This window comes from Aulonocara stuartgranti, assembly GCF_965226115.1.
Source record: "Aulonocara stuartgranti genome assembly, chromosome: 14".
NCBI lineage: Eukaryota > Metazoa > Chordata > Actinopteri > Cichliformes > Cichlidae > Aulonocara > Aulonocara stuartgranti.
The window spans coordinates 37,350,122-37,366,987 of record NC_138950.1 but is presented as its reverse complement, the minus strand read 5'-3'; the positions used below and the strand labels follow the sequence as shown (position 1 = coordinate 37,366,987).

At 38.7% G+C, this 16,866-nt stretch overlaps 1 protein-coding gene across 1 annotated transcript in view; it reads right to left on the bottom strand.

Annotated features, from left to right (window-relative positions):
* Positions 1-262: 262 nt before the first annotated feature.
* Positions 263-16,866, bottom strand: part of sez6b (seizure related 6 homolog b) — a 234,341-nt gene continuing 217,737 nt past the window's right edge. Inside the window, exons 10-17 of the mRNA XM_082502120.1 lie at positions 11,536-11,732; positions 9,572-9,766; positions 8,593-8,784; positions 6,454-6,648; positions 4,879-4,914; positions 3,974-4,082; positions 3,226-3,325; positions 263-1,473 (exon numbers count right to left, since the gene is read on the bottom strand). Coding sequence (XP_082358246.1) covers positions 1,444-1,473; positions 3,226-3,325; positions 3,974-4,082; positions 4,879-4,914; positions 6,454-6,648; positions 8,593-8,784; positions 9,572-9,766; positions 11,536-11,732 — 1,054 coding nt within the window. The 3' untranslated portion in view covers positions 263-1,443. The remainder of the gene's footprint in view (positions 1,474-3,225; positions 3,326-3,973; positions 4,083-4,878; positions 4,915-6,453; positions 6,649-8,592; positions 8,785-9,571; positions 9,767-11,535; positions 11,733-16,866) is intronic.

Here is a 16,866-nt window from a genome sequence, read left to right as displayed (position 1 = left end):
ATTCTTGAGCCGGGTTGTTTGTTTTGTTTGGTTTTGGCTAGTTTTGTCCTGTTATGTTGGTTTTGTTTAATGATGGTGTCAGTATAAAGCTTAAAACTCAACAAATACATGGAAGGAAAAACAATTATAGCATACTAAGTGCAAAAAAAAAAAAAAAAATGCAATTCCAATGAAGGCCACTGGATGCTAGATACAAAACCATTCTTGGCCGCAGCTGACGAATGTTCAAATAGCACAGAATCTTCTTAAAGATGGAAAATAAATACTTTATCAATTACTAAATAACATTACTAAAAGTATACTGGTTGTTATGTTGGAAATTATTGCTTCATTATTGCAAACCAATAAGTTTTGAATGTAATACCATGTTACATACAAATTTACTGGCTCATTAATCTGCTAGCATTTGATAGCTAAAGCAGCTGGAGACACAACAGACAACTTATCATTCACCTTATACTATTTTAAAATCTGCCCAAAGTCCACCATCTGAGGTGCACGTGTAATTGGTGCACTGTAATATAAAATTCACTCATAGCCTTGCACTCACTGTCCAATGACAAAGTTTACATTAGCAATAAGCTATAACAGCGTTTAATTATTTTCTTCAGTTTTTCAAAGAATTCAGAGAATGAAAAGTTTAAGAAATCCACAAAACTATAAAAGGGGCTTTAATATTTTTTTCCAGCTTGAGTCATTGTTATCAGATGTAGTTTGTTTTTAAATGGAGCTTTGGAGTTTTGGTTTATCTTCGAGCTCTAGCTGTTTCCCCCTGCTTTCAGTTTTTATGCTAATCTAAGCAAATTATATATTGCATTGATCACTGTGCTGAACATACAGACATGAGAACATCACCCTTTTAGAGAGACAAATATTCCTTCAAAGGTCTTTTATTTAAGACATTTTATTTGTCAAAGAACAGATTCAAGCAACAACAGTTTGGGGATAATCAGATAATTGTTTATACTGTTGCTTTTTTCTAACATTAAAGTGTAAAATCTTAATATACCAATGTACCGCATCCCAACAATCCGTAAGCATTGTTCCTTTAATGGTGCTAGACGACAATGTGTATAATGTACAAAACACAGCCTAACACCTGTGGTTATATGCACTTAATGGCATTGCTTTGCATTGATCCCTCTGCTTTCTGAGATGTTACTTTGCACCGAAAGTTCTCAGGATGTGAGCATAGCGTTAAAAACTGTACAAACTGCTGCTGGACGGTAACTGTTGAAGAACTAGAAAAATATTCTGGTGGCTCAGCTTTTCCAGGGGTGCTGTGGTGGCCTCTGCCAGGTAAATAAAGAAAAGTTCATATTCAGTGTAGAGAAACCAGGGTGGAGGTGTCAAGCGAGTTACCAAAGGAATAAGTGTGGGGGATGTTGAAAAGGCCAGCAGGCGTCTTATCTGTCCATTAAACACACACATACATTGGAGTCTTCAGATAGAAACCTCGTATTCTCTGGATTCCTGTGAAGACATTGCACGAGTTTGGTCAGCACTCAAAGCAGTCAGAAAACTAAACCAGTGTACACTTTAAAATGGCAGGACAGCATGTTACACAAACATGATGGACAACAATGGAAACAATTATAGTTTTTAAATTATTAATAAAAAAAAACAATAAATGAGCAGAGGAACTTTAAAAATGCAGATAATTTTATAGAGATGCACTACATCAGCGGTCCCCAACCCCCGGGCCTCGGACCGGTACCGGTCCGTGAGTCGTTTGGTACCGGGCCGCGAGAGTTGAGGCTCAGGTGTGAAATGTGTGGTTTTCAGGGTTTTTATGGGTTTTCAGCGTTATTTTGTTATCGTTTTTATCGTTAACTCGGTTTTCCTGGGTCTTTTCACGTGTGTTATGAATAAATCTTCTTTTTTTCAGTACCGCTACTAGTTTTATTTTGTTGTATTTATCCGCGACACCTTAAAGGCCGCTGCACTACATGGAACAAAATAATACTCATCAACTCTTCTCTGTAACAGAGTCTGAGCTTGGTTCACCCGAATTGTAAAACTCAAAAACCAGTTCAATTTGTTGTTATCTATGATCCACCTGACCTTTACTCACAGTTCCTCTCAGATTTCTCAGACTTTTTGTTTGATTTAGTGCTCCAAATAATTGTGAGTGATTTTAACACCCATGTAGATGCTTAACAATGACAGCCTCAACACTGCATTTAATATATTATTAGACCCAATTGGCTCAACAGCTCAACCACCACTTTAATCACATTCTGGATGATGTTTTTGTCATATGGCTTATAAACTGAACATTTGTGTTTCTCTTTTGTCTGATCATTTCTTAATAACATTTAAATTCACAATAATGGGTTCCACACCACAAAGGCACCCTTATTGTAGATGTTTTTCTTGAAAAAAGGAGTGTGTAGCCCTATAAAAAAGGCTCTCTGTAAATCTAAGACATTGATTGAAGAAAATAGGTTTCACTTCAGCGCTGTAGCCCGGCTGACAGACAGTCAGAGATCTGGCTGCTAAAAATGGAGCAAAGTAGAAGTGTAATAAAGCTTGAAAGAAATCCTAGTACATGTACCTCAAATTTGGTCCTTTTGTGACCAAACTGTTATATAGATAGAACAAATGTGCCAATATTTTAGAGTATTTAGGCAAATGAATTCACTTTTGATACACAAATGAGTATTCAGGAAGTATAATCACAAGAGTATTTCACAGGAGGATCGAGGACTGACTCACCTCATTGTTCTTCAGAAATCGGAAGCATGGAAGGTGAACAAAACAGCAACTTAGACACTAAAGGAACATCCTCAGTTGCCATATGTTATTGAAGAACTAAGTGTTGAAAGCAAACGTTTGTTCTTATTTATTAATCACAGGTATGTTACTGTTGCTTCTCCTAAAGGAGATGGTATACTGAAAACTTGGGATGTGTGATCAATATATGATGTTTTTCTCTGACAGTGTCATAGTAGCAACTTTCAGTAGATCTTCCACTCTTGGATTTGATTCAAATCATCGTGGAAAACTTTGTGGTGCTGATGACCCATATTGCATTATTCAGAGATACGCAGCCTGCTATGTAGCCTTACCTTACTAATATAATAAGGGTAGATAATATTAAAATAACATCCATCAGTATACCACAGTACAATGCAAGTGAACCACAAAGTGGTTCTAAATGAATGGAGGGCCATTAGATTTGATAGCGTAACAGACTGACAGCTGTGGGGAATGTTGACTCACCATTGTCTCATAAACTGAGTTATAAAGTGTAGACTCTCCAGTGATATTTTCATATGGTAAGTTGGAGTACAGAGTGAGTCTTAGTGGCTTCCTCTGGAACCTGAGCACATAGAGAGAAGCACACATCAATTAAAAGGAGACAAAAAGAATTAAAAAACAAGAAAAACCCAACAACACTAGTTTGTTAAAACAGCTACTGTTTTCATAAGCAAGCGCTTACAGAGATGTATGTGCATAAAGAACATGACCTTACGTGCTTTAACTGAAAAACTTTATTTTTTACCAAACTCTCATTACTAATGATTATCTTCCACAAAACCCCAATTCAGGTATAAATTAGAAGTGTGTGTTTGCTTTCTGCACCAGTTTGAGGCCACACTCTGGCCTTTTGCTCAACATTGTTCTAAAATCCATGATACTAATTCCTTGGCAGGTCCTTTCAGCTAAATATATTTTCATTTGCTTTCAGTGCATCCCAGTCAGACCAAAGCCCCCCAAATCTCCTTATTTGTGACAGAGTTCAGAAATTTATGTTACTAAAAGCTTGCATGCACATTGCATGACTCTGCATTTGCACTGATTCTCTCATTGCATGACAAAGAGAGGCTGTAGTATTACTGTGCTGGAAATAAGTGCTTATTCCAAAAATTGTAAAGATTATGCTGTGTATATTTAAATTCTTTTCTCTAGTCATAATGTAATTTATTCTTTTTTTTCCAGCAGCATTTGTCAACTAATTTGGACATACTTTAAAAAATAAAGGTAGAGCCCAATGATGAGGATAAGGAAGAAGGTGATGGAGATGAAGACAGCCAATGCTACTTGGGCTCCTTCCATCCTTAGGTCTGCAGTAGGTACTGTTGGAGAAAAAAAAAGATTGTGAAGGTTTAACTTTATTTGCAGCATTTTCATCATGAATTCCTGATTCACGCTGAACAGTTGATATTAAGATAGGCCTACTACTTAAAATCTAGAAAGCAGTGATGTGGTCATTAATATAAGATGATAATACTGATGAATTCCTCCTCCTCCTCAGAAGCTTCATCTTCCTTTACTATTGGAGTCCTAGGGTCAGAGCCTTTTAGTCTTTGTGAAGTTTGAGAGATTGAGATTTATCTTCATTGATGGGCCTCCATGTCTTGAAATAACAATATACTTGTTTTGTTTTATTTGGTTGCTTTAATATGGATTCATACATTGACTGAATTAACTTATTAAGACCCAGAGGTTTGCCTGCTAACTGGAACCCAACCAAGTGATCACCTTGTAGAGCTGACTCCAATATTATCAGTGGTTTGCAAAGTAACTACCAAGGCAGAAAGTACAGTAATATACGTTTTTCAAATGACAAACTGTGATTTGATGTCTTTAGTTTTATTATACACTCTAAAAATTACAAAAAATGCAAAAGCGTTGAAATAATAGGTCTGTTAATATGTTTGACTGCTATTACACACCTTTACACATATAGTTGAATTCCCCTCCAGTTGCCTTTATTTTTTTATACAAATTATGATTATATATTGCATATATATTGGAAATATTTCTAGCACAAATGATCCTTTAAACTGTTCATCCCTGATGGTAACTCGTTGTGTGCAGGTAGAATCAGAAAGTTTATACAAAGACTTTTATCTCTGTAGGTAAACTTACCAGCTACTCTGTGCTTATCATACTCTGTTGGGTGGGCTGAGAATACAGAAAGAATGAATGTTAAATAAAAAACAGCAAAAGAAATTAAGAAAATACTTAATAAGGTATTATTAAGTATTATTATAGTATTATTAAGTACATCACTCTGTCAACAGTGATGAAAGTTTAACAGAATAAAACTTCTTGACTTGATTACATGAAAAATTACATGTGCAACTACAGCCTAACTGAAGGAGACATTTTGCAAGCACAGTGAATACTTTTTTTTATCAACATTTTTTTTTACTTGCAATCATATATATGCATAATGTTCACAGTTTTGTGGATTATTATGAGTTTAATTCTATTTAAAATCGAATCTATCAGCTTACAATTTTCCTGGTTGGTATGTTAATTAATTTAATCTCATCTATCTAAATAAGTCAGCTCCCTTAAAGTTTTCCAGTTAAATTGCTTAAGAAGTGAGCTTTTGATTGTTTGGGCTACCTGTAGTATATCAGGATTTATTTTTTTAAATATTTTTTTTATAAATCAGGTAAAAATAAAAAACTTACTGAAGTGCATTTGGATATACTCCTTATTACTTTATTGTACTGTACATTGCAAAGATTACAGTACAGAATCCAAATGGCAGAAAACTCGCAGGATGATATTGCAAAGGACCAGATGAGATGCAAACACAAGGGCAGAGAGGCTACACCTGGGAGGACAGCCGAAACTATTCAAGACAATGAGACAATGTACGAGAATGGGAAAAATCATTACCAAAATAAACCTGGAAGCACAGAGCAGGAACTATAATTGTAAGGAGATGTATTTTGTTTACTGAAATGTAATTTGTATTGGAATTATTATAATTTTGGTACAAAATGCAACAAAGGGTTGTTGAGACCCTTTTTCTGCTCAGATATACTGTACCGTTTACAATCAGAAAACAAATAAGTTCATTATTTTGTGCATATACAGCAGCTTGACTGTGCAACCTCTGAGACTCCTCTAGTAAAAGCAAATTACAGATGCATACTCTCACTGGAGTCCTGATAGGTCTCTCCTGCCTCGTGGTTGTTTGTTTAACATGTCCTTACTGCACCCTGTATCCCTGAGTTGCCTTGATCAAACAGCAGGCTCAAGGTAAAGGCTGCTCTTTTGTTATTTTAGCCTCCAGACTGGAACAACCTTCTCCAAATTGTCAGGACAAAAAAAATCAATTTGAAAAAAGACAGTTCTTTTTCATCTATGGCCTTTCACTGTGATTGATGTGAGTTTCTGCTTTTCCAAAACATACTTTTTTTTTCTTAAGATGATCTGTCTTTCAGTCTGTAAGGTTTCATCATGGTCACGTTAATGTCATCTTTCCAGATCACGTTGCTATTCAAGGTTCATTAATACCTTTTTTTGCATTTTTTCTTTGACTTTTGTATGTTTTGAATTTGATTTAATATGGAATTTACATTTCCAAATATAACCTTTTTGCTTCTGGCTTGGCCACAACCAGTTTTTCTGAGCTGTTTTCCTTCACATGATCTTAAAAAATGAATTGACAATATAGAAACAAGTCGTGCTGCAGTTTTCTACCTTTGCAGACAGGTGGCAGCCCACTCCACTGGGACGGGTGTCCAGGAACACAGTAGAGAAGAGGTTCACCCAGCAGCTGATGGCCATTCTGGCAGGAATAATGCAGGGTCTCTCCAGCCTGGAAGTGGAGCTTATTAGAGCTGGGCATCCCATAAGTGGGGGTTCCTGGATGATTGCAAGGCTCGAAGGTCTCAGCTGAAGGCAAAGTAATAAAAAATTATGGTCACAACTGTGTAATTAATTAACTCCATGGCAGGTCACAGAGTTGTTGTTAATTAGTCTTTCTAACAGAATGCCATTATTTAATCAGCAGGACAGGTGGAAAATTATATTGTCAAGATTTCAATTAAATTATGTTGGTTATTCAGAATCTGCAAAGAAAGACAGCATCTATTATTGTAACAGCATCACTGTCACTCTTACGATATTCACTAATAACTAAGAAATGACAAAATTTCTGTCCTGATGGGAGTTGTGTCCTCCAGGATGACAGTACCACCATTCACAGGACACAAGGTCTTAATTAACGATTTGAAAATGATGAAAACGAGATGAATCATATCCTGTGTTCTTTGTATTCCCCAGGTCTAATTGGAGATTTAATACACACTGAAGCTTGTTTGGTCTGGTCAGGTGTCCTGCTTGGGTTCTGGTTTTAAACAAAATTGGGTCATTAAATTTAGCATTGGTGAAGTTAGTTAGAAATCTGTAAAAGTGCAGTGAATGTCTCTATTTCTATGACTAGGATATTATAATCTGAATAGTAAAAGACTTAAAGTAGTAGATGATACTAGTTCAGACAATTTTAAAGAAGGCCTTCATACCAGTTTGAAACTAATAAGCAGGCTTAATACTTTCCGTGTAGATAAAGCTTATATTTAGGGTTGGATCAGGTGACCTTGGACCATCGTAGTTATGTTGCCATAGGCTGAGGCTGCTGGGGGCTTCCTATGCTGTGCATTTCTTTTTTTGTATTAATACATATTTATACACTACTATTACATTTACTCACTAGTAACTATGCAATTCTGACTCTTTCTCCCATAGAGTACATTTGTCCTGTCTCCCACTGCTCTCTTTTTCTTTCATTTCACCACCAACTGGTCACGGTAGATGGCTGCCCTCGCTGATCCTGGCTATGGCTGACGTTTCTTTCTGGTAAAAGAACGTTTTTCTTTTCCAGTGACATCAAGGGCTTGCTCGCAGGGGGCAATGTTGGGGTTTTGTCCTGTTATTTAAGGGGATTGTATATGAAAGATGGACATAATGTTGCAGATGAGCAGTCCAGAGTTCACTGGTATGATGCAGAACATTTGCATTTGCACTGTTTCTCTCATCTGTACCTTGGGCCTCACAGTTAGAGAGCTGACTTCTGTCAATGAATGCTACATACACTGAGTGGTCTTCCAATGGACTTGTGTGTTTCTTAATAAGAAAGGTAAGAAAATCCCAGAAAGTTGATTCTGGTCATCTGGATGCAGCATTTTTCAGTGAGGGTGTTTCTTCACTCATCAGAATGACTTCTTCAGTCTCAGCTGACAGGTGACAGCAGTTCTCCACAACCTTATAAGCAGTGTTGCATAATTACTAAAACTAACTCCAAATGTCTAACAGTTGTCACAACCACAACAACAACAACCTCATTTGTTATTAAAATACAAATTGTGATGATCATTGATCAATGCTGATTACTACAAAGAGAGTTGGGGAATGTCTGCAATCACATCTGTCCATCAGAACTGTTTTCTGTCATATCCAACAGGCCTTGCAATACTATATTATCCCAATAGATCATTGCTCTTAGAGTGCCTGGTTTTTTTGTGTTTCCTAAAATTTCCGAAATTAAAAGTAGGACCAAAGGCACAGCCGTTAGCTCATGTCTTGTGAAGACTGACGCCCTCTTTACTTTTCATTTTAGGCTTTTACAGTTTTTTTTTAATTCACAGTTTATTTATAAAACTATAGGCTCTCATTAAAAGTGGCACAAGTACAATGGCTACATGCAGACCCATAAGACAGAGCTTACATATAAAGCTTACAAATACCTTCACACACCAGAAAAATCTCCTCATGAAGTCTGTCTACTAATTTCAGTCATCTACAGTAATTATTAAAAGGGAAGGAAAAGTGTGTACGTACGCAGGCATCTAGGTAGCTTCTGGCTCCACCTGGGGCCTGATGATCCCCGACTGAAGCAGGTTAGCAGGCTGTTTCCAGACAGAGTGAAGCCCTTGTTGCAGATATACTGAATAGTTGAACCTACGGTGAAATGAGTACCTGACAGCACCCGTCTGCTATGCTCCACCTTTCCAGGGTCAGTACAAGACACCACTGGGAGGACAAAGAAACAAAGATTGGTCATTACTGACCAACTACTGACCAGCATCCCAGAAGTGCTCATTGGGGCTGAGGTTAGGACTACAGAGAAGCCATTCCATAATCTCTACTACAAATTCTGGAGCTTGTCCCTGATAAACTCTGCTCTGTGGGGGCGAGTGTGGAGTTGAGATATGGGATTACCACTGGTTGCAGAATCTCATCTTAATAGCTCTCCTCATTGAGGTTGCCTTTAGTGATTGTTTTACCAGTCAGGGAGATGTCGTCCCACACCATCACGTCTTCTCTACTTTACAGCCTGTCTCTGATATTGTAGTTACAACTTTGCCTTCAATCTGGAGATAAGAGAAGGGCTCACTCCAAATAATTCTGCAGATTGGTTTTGTGGAACACCAGCTTGAAGTTGCACTGTGACACAAGCCCTATCAAGATCATTCAAACATGGCATGCTTGAAGCAGACATCAAGTGACCACTGTAGCAGGGTCCATGCTCACAGGTGGTCCTAACCTGGGGTGATAATCTAAAATGTTTGGAACTGGCAGAGAAGATTTGGCAAGTTTTTCATGGGTGCTGCTCAAACCATAAATGTATTTTTCACTCACAGGTGCTTTAACGCAAGGAGTCACTGCTTTCCTCTGTTTTATATTCTATATGATTAACGGATTAATTAGACAAAAACACAGATTAACAGTGAGACAGTTAATTGTTTATCACTAAATACAATTTTTTTAGCTGTAGCTCATCTGGACTATTGAATTTTGACCTATACCAATTTCTCACCTCTTTCACAGCTCGGGAGATCGCCGCTCCAGGTGAGGTCCCACTGGCACATGAGTAGTTCGGAGCCTACCACCTGATAACCAGGGTAACACTGGTAAGTCACTACGGTGCCCTGAACCAACTCAGGGTGAGATGTACTCTTCCAGCCATTAGAAATCTCAGGGAGCTCAGGGCAAGTGTCATTACGAGCTACTTCTGCAGGAGACAGCAAAAAGAAGAAGACAAAAATCTGATGGATGTAAGGTTCGACTGAAAGGTGCTTTACAAGACTTTAAAGTTCTTTCTATCTTTTACTAATGTCAGTTAATCAGTCTCTCTACCTTTTTATGGCCTAATTATGGCTAAAATAATGTTTGAAGATACTGTTTTAAATCCAAAATGTCCATGTAATGTGATATTTTTGCATAACTTGGAGAGAAACTGAGAGTGTTTAGCTAATACATTAGTAGGCAATTTTTTGGCCCTGCTCAAGATGTATGGATGAATCTTGTAACTCTGGGTCAGTAGTGATTTTTGTGCTTGAAAAAACCTAGTGGTGGTGGGTGGCATTCCTATAACAACTCCATTTAGTTCCTGCAGTAGTAAATGTGTTAGTTCTTTGGAAATTAAAGTTATCTAAACCTATTGTGGAAAAGTTTCTGATAGGACTGGGATCACCTGGTACACACATGCTCCTCAGAAGATTTCACTGTAAATAAAATGATCTGTCTTTTTTTTTTTTTTAAATTGTCCATTTAAATTTGCTTTATGCTTCTCACCTTGCAAAAACAATTAAACACTGTAAACTTAAAGCCACTTTACTGATGATTTCTATTCTCATTTCTTGTCTATGCAACAAGAAATAACATTGATTCTTATAACATAAAAAAGTATTATACATTGGTATTGTTTTCATATGTTAGACAGCTGTGTGCTGCTGTGTGTTGAGCAACATTATAAAATTTTACAGAGACATTAAAGTATGTATGAGGTGGACTCTAATTCCTATTGTGCACAAAAGAACATGCAACCAGCGAATTCTGTGCAGTGTCATTCTACCATTTGGTTGGTGGTTTGTAGATGTGGCTCATAGCACATAAAACATCTAAAACCTGAATATCTTAATTTGTCTTCAAAGCTTAGACTCAGTTGTTGACAGTATTTTCCATCATTTTAAATGACCTGTTCTCTGGGCAAACTGCCATACCTGATTGCTTTCCTCTGCTCATTCCTACATAACAGCACTCTTCTTAGGAGTCTAATTTCACCAAACACGCCAACGTAATTGCATCTGGGCACTAGACAAGCAGAATTCTCCAACACCTGTCTGTTTTGATGTCTTGTGTTTACATTACTCCAACATGTTTCATGAACCGATTGTAACAAGCTTTCCCTTTCCTTTGCTGGTAATCTGTATTCCGTAGCTTTCCTTTTCCTCTGAATTTATTAGCTCTTATCAGATAAAGTGTGGTCGCTGTGGCATGGTGCTGCACTAATGACACATTCTGTCCAAAACTAGGGATGGCCTCTCATTGCTTCCATTTTAGGTGCCATATCAGCAAAAATGAATTCAAACTTTTTCTTTTTGCCCAGCTTTTTGCTTAATAATAAATATGTGTTAGAGGAAATAAGTATGACGCTGCAGCTGCAAAAATGCATTGACAGGAGCGTAAGTTTTGTGGGTGATCCACTAAAAATGCAGCAACATCATTGCAGTAATGACAAGCATTCTACCCACTCCTGAGATGAGACACATAGAGGTGTTTTGCATTGTGTAGTGATCCCAGTGTCAAAATGTGACTAAAAACCTGAAACACTGCAAAACCACTACAGGTTTCACTTAAGGTTTAGCTTTCAGACAATGTCATCGTTTGAGTTTAAAGAAAAACCTTCAAAACCAGTGTACAATGTATCTGGTTTAAAATTCACATGTGGAATATGGCAGAATGAATATGAGCTGAGGCACAATTGTGCCTAAGACTTACCAAAGAAGTGGACCACAAAACCATTTCCATAGCCATAGACGTTAGTGGCAGGGTCAGACTGAAACTGGATGGTGACATCTGCAGTGGAGGTGTAGAGCTTAAAGCGGGACTTTGATCCTCCATACTGACCCAGCAGTTTGGCTGTAAGGTCATCCCCATCATAAAAGGTCAACAGGTCATTCTTCCCGATATTTAACCTGAAACAAAAATACAAAGAATAAAGTTTTATCTCTGTTAGTGATATTTAGTATTTTATTCTTTTTTATTTATTTTTTTGAAGGTACTTCATTCCTCCTCTCTTTGGCCTCACCTTTAAATTGCACCTTCTCCACGATAGATTTCCGACAGAGCTTAATGTTAATGGTAGGCCTCATAATGTGCTCATACATTTTTAAAATGACAGCAATTACTCAAAGAGAGTGAAGACAAATGTGAGCCACACAAAGGTTACATATTACTAATGTAGAGTATTGCATTATTCATCAGGGGCAGCATAGGTCTGGTTTCTCACTGCAGAGAACAACATCAAGATTTTAATGTGACATTAGTCTAAAGTAAGGTCGTGGTTGATGAACAGAAAATGCGCACTTAAAGTTCACAGTAGACTGAAAGTAAAGCTGCGACTTCTTTTTTCGGCTGCTTCTTTTGGGTCACCACAGATCATCTTCCTCCATCTCATCCTATCCCTAGCATCCTCCTCTGTCATACCAACCCTCTTTCACTGTATCCACGAACCTCCACTGAGGTCCTCCATCCTGGAAACTCCATCTTCAATATCCCTTGTCCAATATATCCACTATACCTCCTTTGCACATGTTCAGACCATTTCAGCCTTGCCTCTCTATTTTAGTTTTTCAAAACACTCAACCCATTTCTAATTCTGTCCATCCTCGTCACTCCTAATGAAAATCTTAGCATCTTTGACCCTGCCACCTCCAACTTGGCCTCCTGTCTCCAGACTATACTTCCTTTCATTCTTGCTCCTATCCTTTTGACACTCATCTCCACCCACCTCACCCTAGAGTGGGTACAGTGCCCTTGCTTCCTCACCTCGCTTGTGCACTGTACATTGCTTTGAACTGTGCACAACACTCTGCATTTAAATTTATCTACCTTCACTATCTCTACTCCTTACATGTTCACCATTCTTCCTTTGAATACTTTCCTGTTGTTCCTCATTCCACCATCATGTCTCCTTGTCCCCTTGTGCTTTACAAACCAAAACTAGTGGATTCTTCCTTTTCATTGCAGCAAGTCAGTAATAAAGCTTGGCCCTGACTCATCGAAGAATTAAGAAAGCGGAACCGGCTGTCCGCTGGGATTGGAACGATGGGAGAGGCGTGAGTTTCTCAAAATGGGCTCATTGAGTCAGCACGGATAAGATCTTGGAGAGGCTCCGGCTGCTGTGAATACTCAGAATAAGATCTCTGACTGCAGACTGGATACATCTCAGAAGGGCTAGCTTGGAATAACATCTCTGGGCGCAAATTGGATGACATCTCGGGGAGGCACACTGCCGTGGGTTCTCAGAAATCGGCTCCTTGAGCACAAGAAATGACAACATCACAGAACGCAAGTATGGCAAAGCTCGCGGCTCTCCAACGGGAGATTGAGAGACCAGTGTTGGACTGTAGAACTGCTTTGAAATTCATATGAGCTGTTTGCACTAAAGTAAAAAGCACCATCACTTCATGCGGATACCCCTTTGGCGCCAGCTGCGGTCTCAAGGCTGGAGCTGAACAACAACACCCTGATAACGACTGTGTTTCGTCTGTTCCCTCCCATTCCATGCAAGGCCACCTGGGTTGGCTGGAAGACTCTTTACTTAGCCTAGCAGGGCGAAGGACACTGTCTCAGCTGAACTCTGGACACATACATATACACTGATATGCACACACTCATCCCCCCTCCCTTTCCAAACGCCTTCGACACTTATTCCCTTCCGATGCTGACGGGGATCAAGGAGACCAGCGCACAGGCTGCAGGCCCGGATGTACTGTCTAATCCGGCTGTCTCTCACCCTTTACCCACCCCTGTTGCTTGTCATGTGTTTCTTTGGTGTATTAAGAGTTTTTTCATGTGCTTTGTGCAGAGGTGTTTTTTCTGTTCTCAAACTGATCTCCCTGTTGGAGCTCAGTCTGGGGGGAGTTATTTTTTTCTCCTTATCTTTTCACCTGTCCTCAGACATCCTGGTGAACTTCTATCGTTGCACCATCGAGAGCATCCTGACCAACTGTATAACAGTCTGGTACGGGAACTGCTCTGCCTCGGACCGGAAGGCGTTGCAGAGGGTCGTGAAAACTGCCCAGCGCATCGCCGGAGCACCACTTCCTGCCATAAAAGACATCTACAGGAAGCGGTGTCTGAAAAGGGCTGGGAAAATCATCAAAGACCCCAGTCACCCATCACATGGACTCTTCACCCTCCTGCCCTCTGGGAGGCGCTACAGGAGCCTCCGGACTAAGACCACCAGGTACCGGAACAGCTTCTTCCCCACAGCTGTCAGACTCCTGAACTCTGCCTCCTGACATCTGACCCACGTTAACACACGGACTGAACATACACACACCCACAATGGACAACTGTACCCTCAAACACACAATAATAACATGGACTGAACCACCACTCACAACCACTAGTACTTTATATAGCCTCTGTAGGAATTACAGTATATCTCACTTATCTTAACTGCACTACTGTATAGCTCTGTGTAAATAATCATTCTGTACATTTGATAATTTTTAATCCTACAACTGTTTACAACTTGCATAGTTCCCATTTCTGTATAGCTGTATATCTCAGATTCTGTAAAGTTATTTATTTCATATTCTGTATAGTTTTTCATATTTATATCCTGTTCATAGCCTGTACATAGCTTGTACTCACTACAGCCTGTACATACTTATAGTTATAGAATAACAACATACTTCATACCGTGTACATTATAACATACCATAATAGACCCATTTCTGTAATATACTCACATATCTATATTATTGCTAATATATATTGTAATATATCTATATCACTAAAGCACTTCTGGATGGATGCAAACTGCATTTCGTTGCCCTGTACCTGTGCATGTGCAATGACAATAACGTTGAATTCTATTCTATTCTCATGTGGTGCATTTTCCATTGTTATACCTCTCTGACCTGTCTTCCCCATGTGATGTTTTGTGTAATGTATGTATGGTCGGAGGGTAAGATGGCGCCGCCATTGCGTGCAATAGGTCGGCAGCCTTAACATGAAATTTCCCCTTGTGGGACTAATAAAGGTATATCAATGCAATTCAATTCAATTCAATTCAATAAAGAAGCATGTGTTGCTTAGAAGGCAAAGAGTAAAAGTAGACAATCTTTCCTTGTTTTTTTACATAAAATCTATTGTTACAGCTGGGCGCAATATGAGAGTGACCCTGTTAGAGCCTTTATTTAGTTTTAGTTTCTTCGTTTTCCATTAAGTTATTGGTTATTGGCCAAATACAGTGGTTGAACTAAAATCAATTCAGATAGTAACTAAGTTTTTGCCTACAGCATATATGATACTTCATCCACATAGTGAAGTCTCCAAGCCCAAGCTAAGATAACACTGCTGACATTGGCAGCTCTTACATTATTAGTTCCCATTAGATCTTCAGTCTATAACTGTTACACAGGATGAAAAATTCATTCCATAATGAATAAAGAGATCGTATGTTTTTGGGCACTCATACTCCTCCCACATAACCCCCCCAAGTCTCTAATCTTTAAAAACAGTAGTGTGAACTAGTATGTTATAGCCAACAGTCAGAACAAAAATAAAATTAATGACGTCTTGAACCTTTACAGAAGTTTCACGAGACACACAAGACGTTGTTTTTCAGCTGCCTCAGGTTGAGTGTCAAAATGTTAATGGTCAATAATGCAGAGATTTCCCTCTAGGAGAAGATTGAGTTAATATTGTGGTGAATAACTACAGTCCCTCGCTTGAAAGGCACAGTGCCTTTCATTTGCACTGATTTGACCAGAGCTGGAGCTCTTTTAAACCTCAGGGCTATTTGAAAATGTCACCTGGGGTTGAGCTATCTCTTTGTAGAAGGAAGATTTAGAGCATGGAAGAAATGGCTTAGCCAGAATAAAGCCGTGACATGCTCTTTGCTGTCGCTAATTAATCACCAGTGGCTCCTGATAAAACTCATTAGCCAGCCTGAGATTGAGCTATTAATCACTATGGGAATGCTGGAAAATCAAATGTTCAAGAGGCGTGGAAAGAATCGACACATGGCAATGCCTAGAAAAAGATACAATTTTCTTTCTCTTTCAAGGAAATGGTGGGAATGTGACTGAGCTTGTGAACAGATGATAATATGATTGTGGAGTGTTTATTCTTCCACAGGCAGACCCATTTGTCTTCTCTCAGCTGTAGAGAAGCTGAGAAAAGAAAAATGGTCACACACAGTCTTAGCTCTTGTTATTATATACTTGTTAGGACTTCTCACTGAACAAATTACATTGCAATAACGCTAACTGTAACCCACTAAACTTAGCAAGGCTTGATCAAGATCCAGTATTTACCAGGTTTCAAGCTTTAGGATTCTAACTGAGAAACAAGAGTGACAGCAATGACTGAAGTTTTTTAGTGGCACAAATCAGTCACATCCTTCAGGATTTAACAGGGAATAATCCTCAAGTGGTCTCAGCAGGTCTTTCTAATCCATTTATATTCTAAATGATAATTCTAGCAATTGTTGTGATTATGACTGTACATTCACACAGACTCAGAAAAACATAATCCATTCCTCTTGACATCCAGTTTGTGTAAGCAGGTTTCCCATTAGGCAGTCACTAGTAAACTGCCAAGTGGCCATTGTCACACAGTTTAACATGAAAACTGCAATAGTAGTTGGTAGGTTCAGAAAAATGAAATACAGATGGTTTTATTCTATATGTTACTATGCTGTTTGTCCATTGCTTATCTCACAATGAATATTAAAACAAACGCACAGTTTCTTAGGCAGTGGTTGCTAGACGACTGAAGACCAGTGTTTGGTGTAACATGTTACACCCATGTTACTGCGATCGCATTACATTTTTCAGTAGCGGATTAATCTAACACATTGCTGTACTGATTTTAATAATTACATTACAGTTACAATTGTGTTTTCACCTGTTTTACATTACTTTTTCAGTTATCTGCAGTCAGATGCACAGAAGCAGCTGAAAACACACAGTAACAGGAGGAGTAACTGTCATGGACGAACCTTCCTCTGCACCATCAACACACAGAGGGAGTGGCAGACATGTGTTACCTGTGTGTCTGTGGCTAAGATTTATTCTCAACTTTAATACT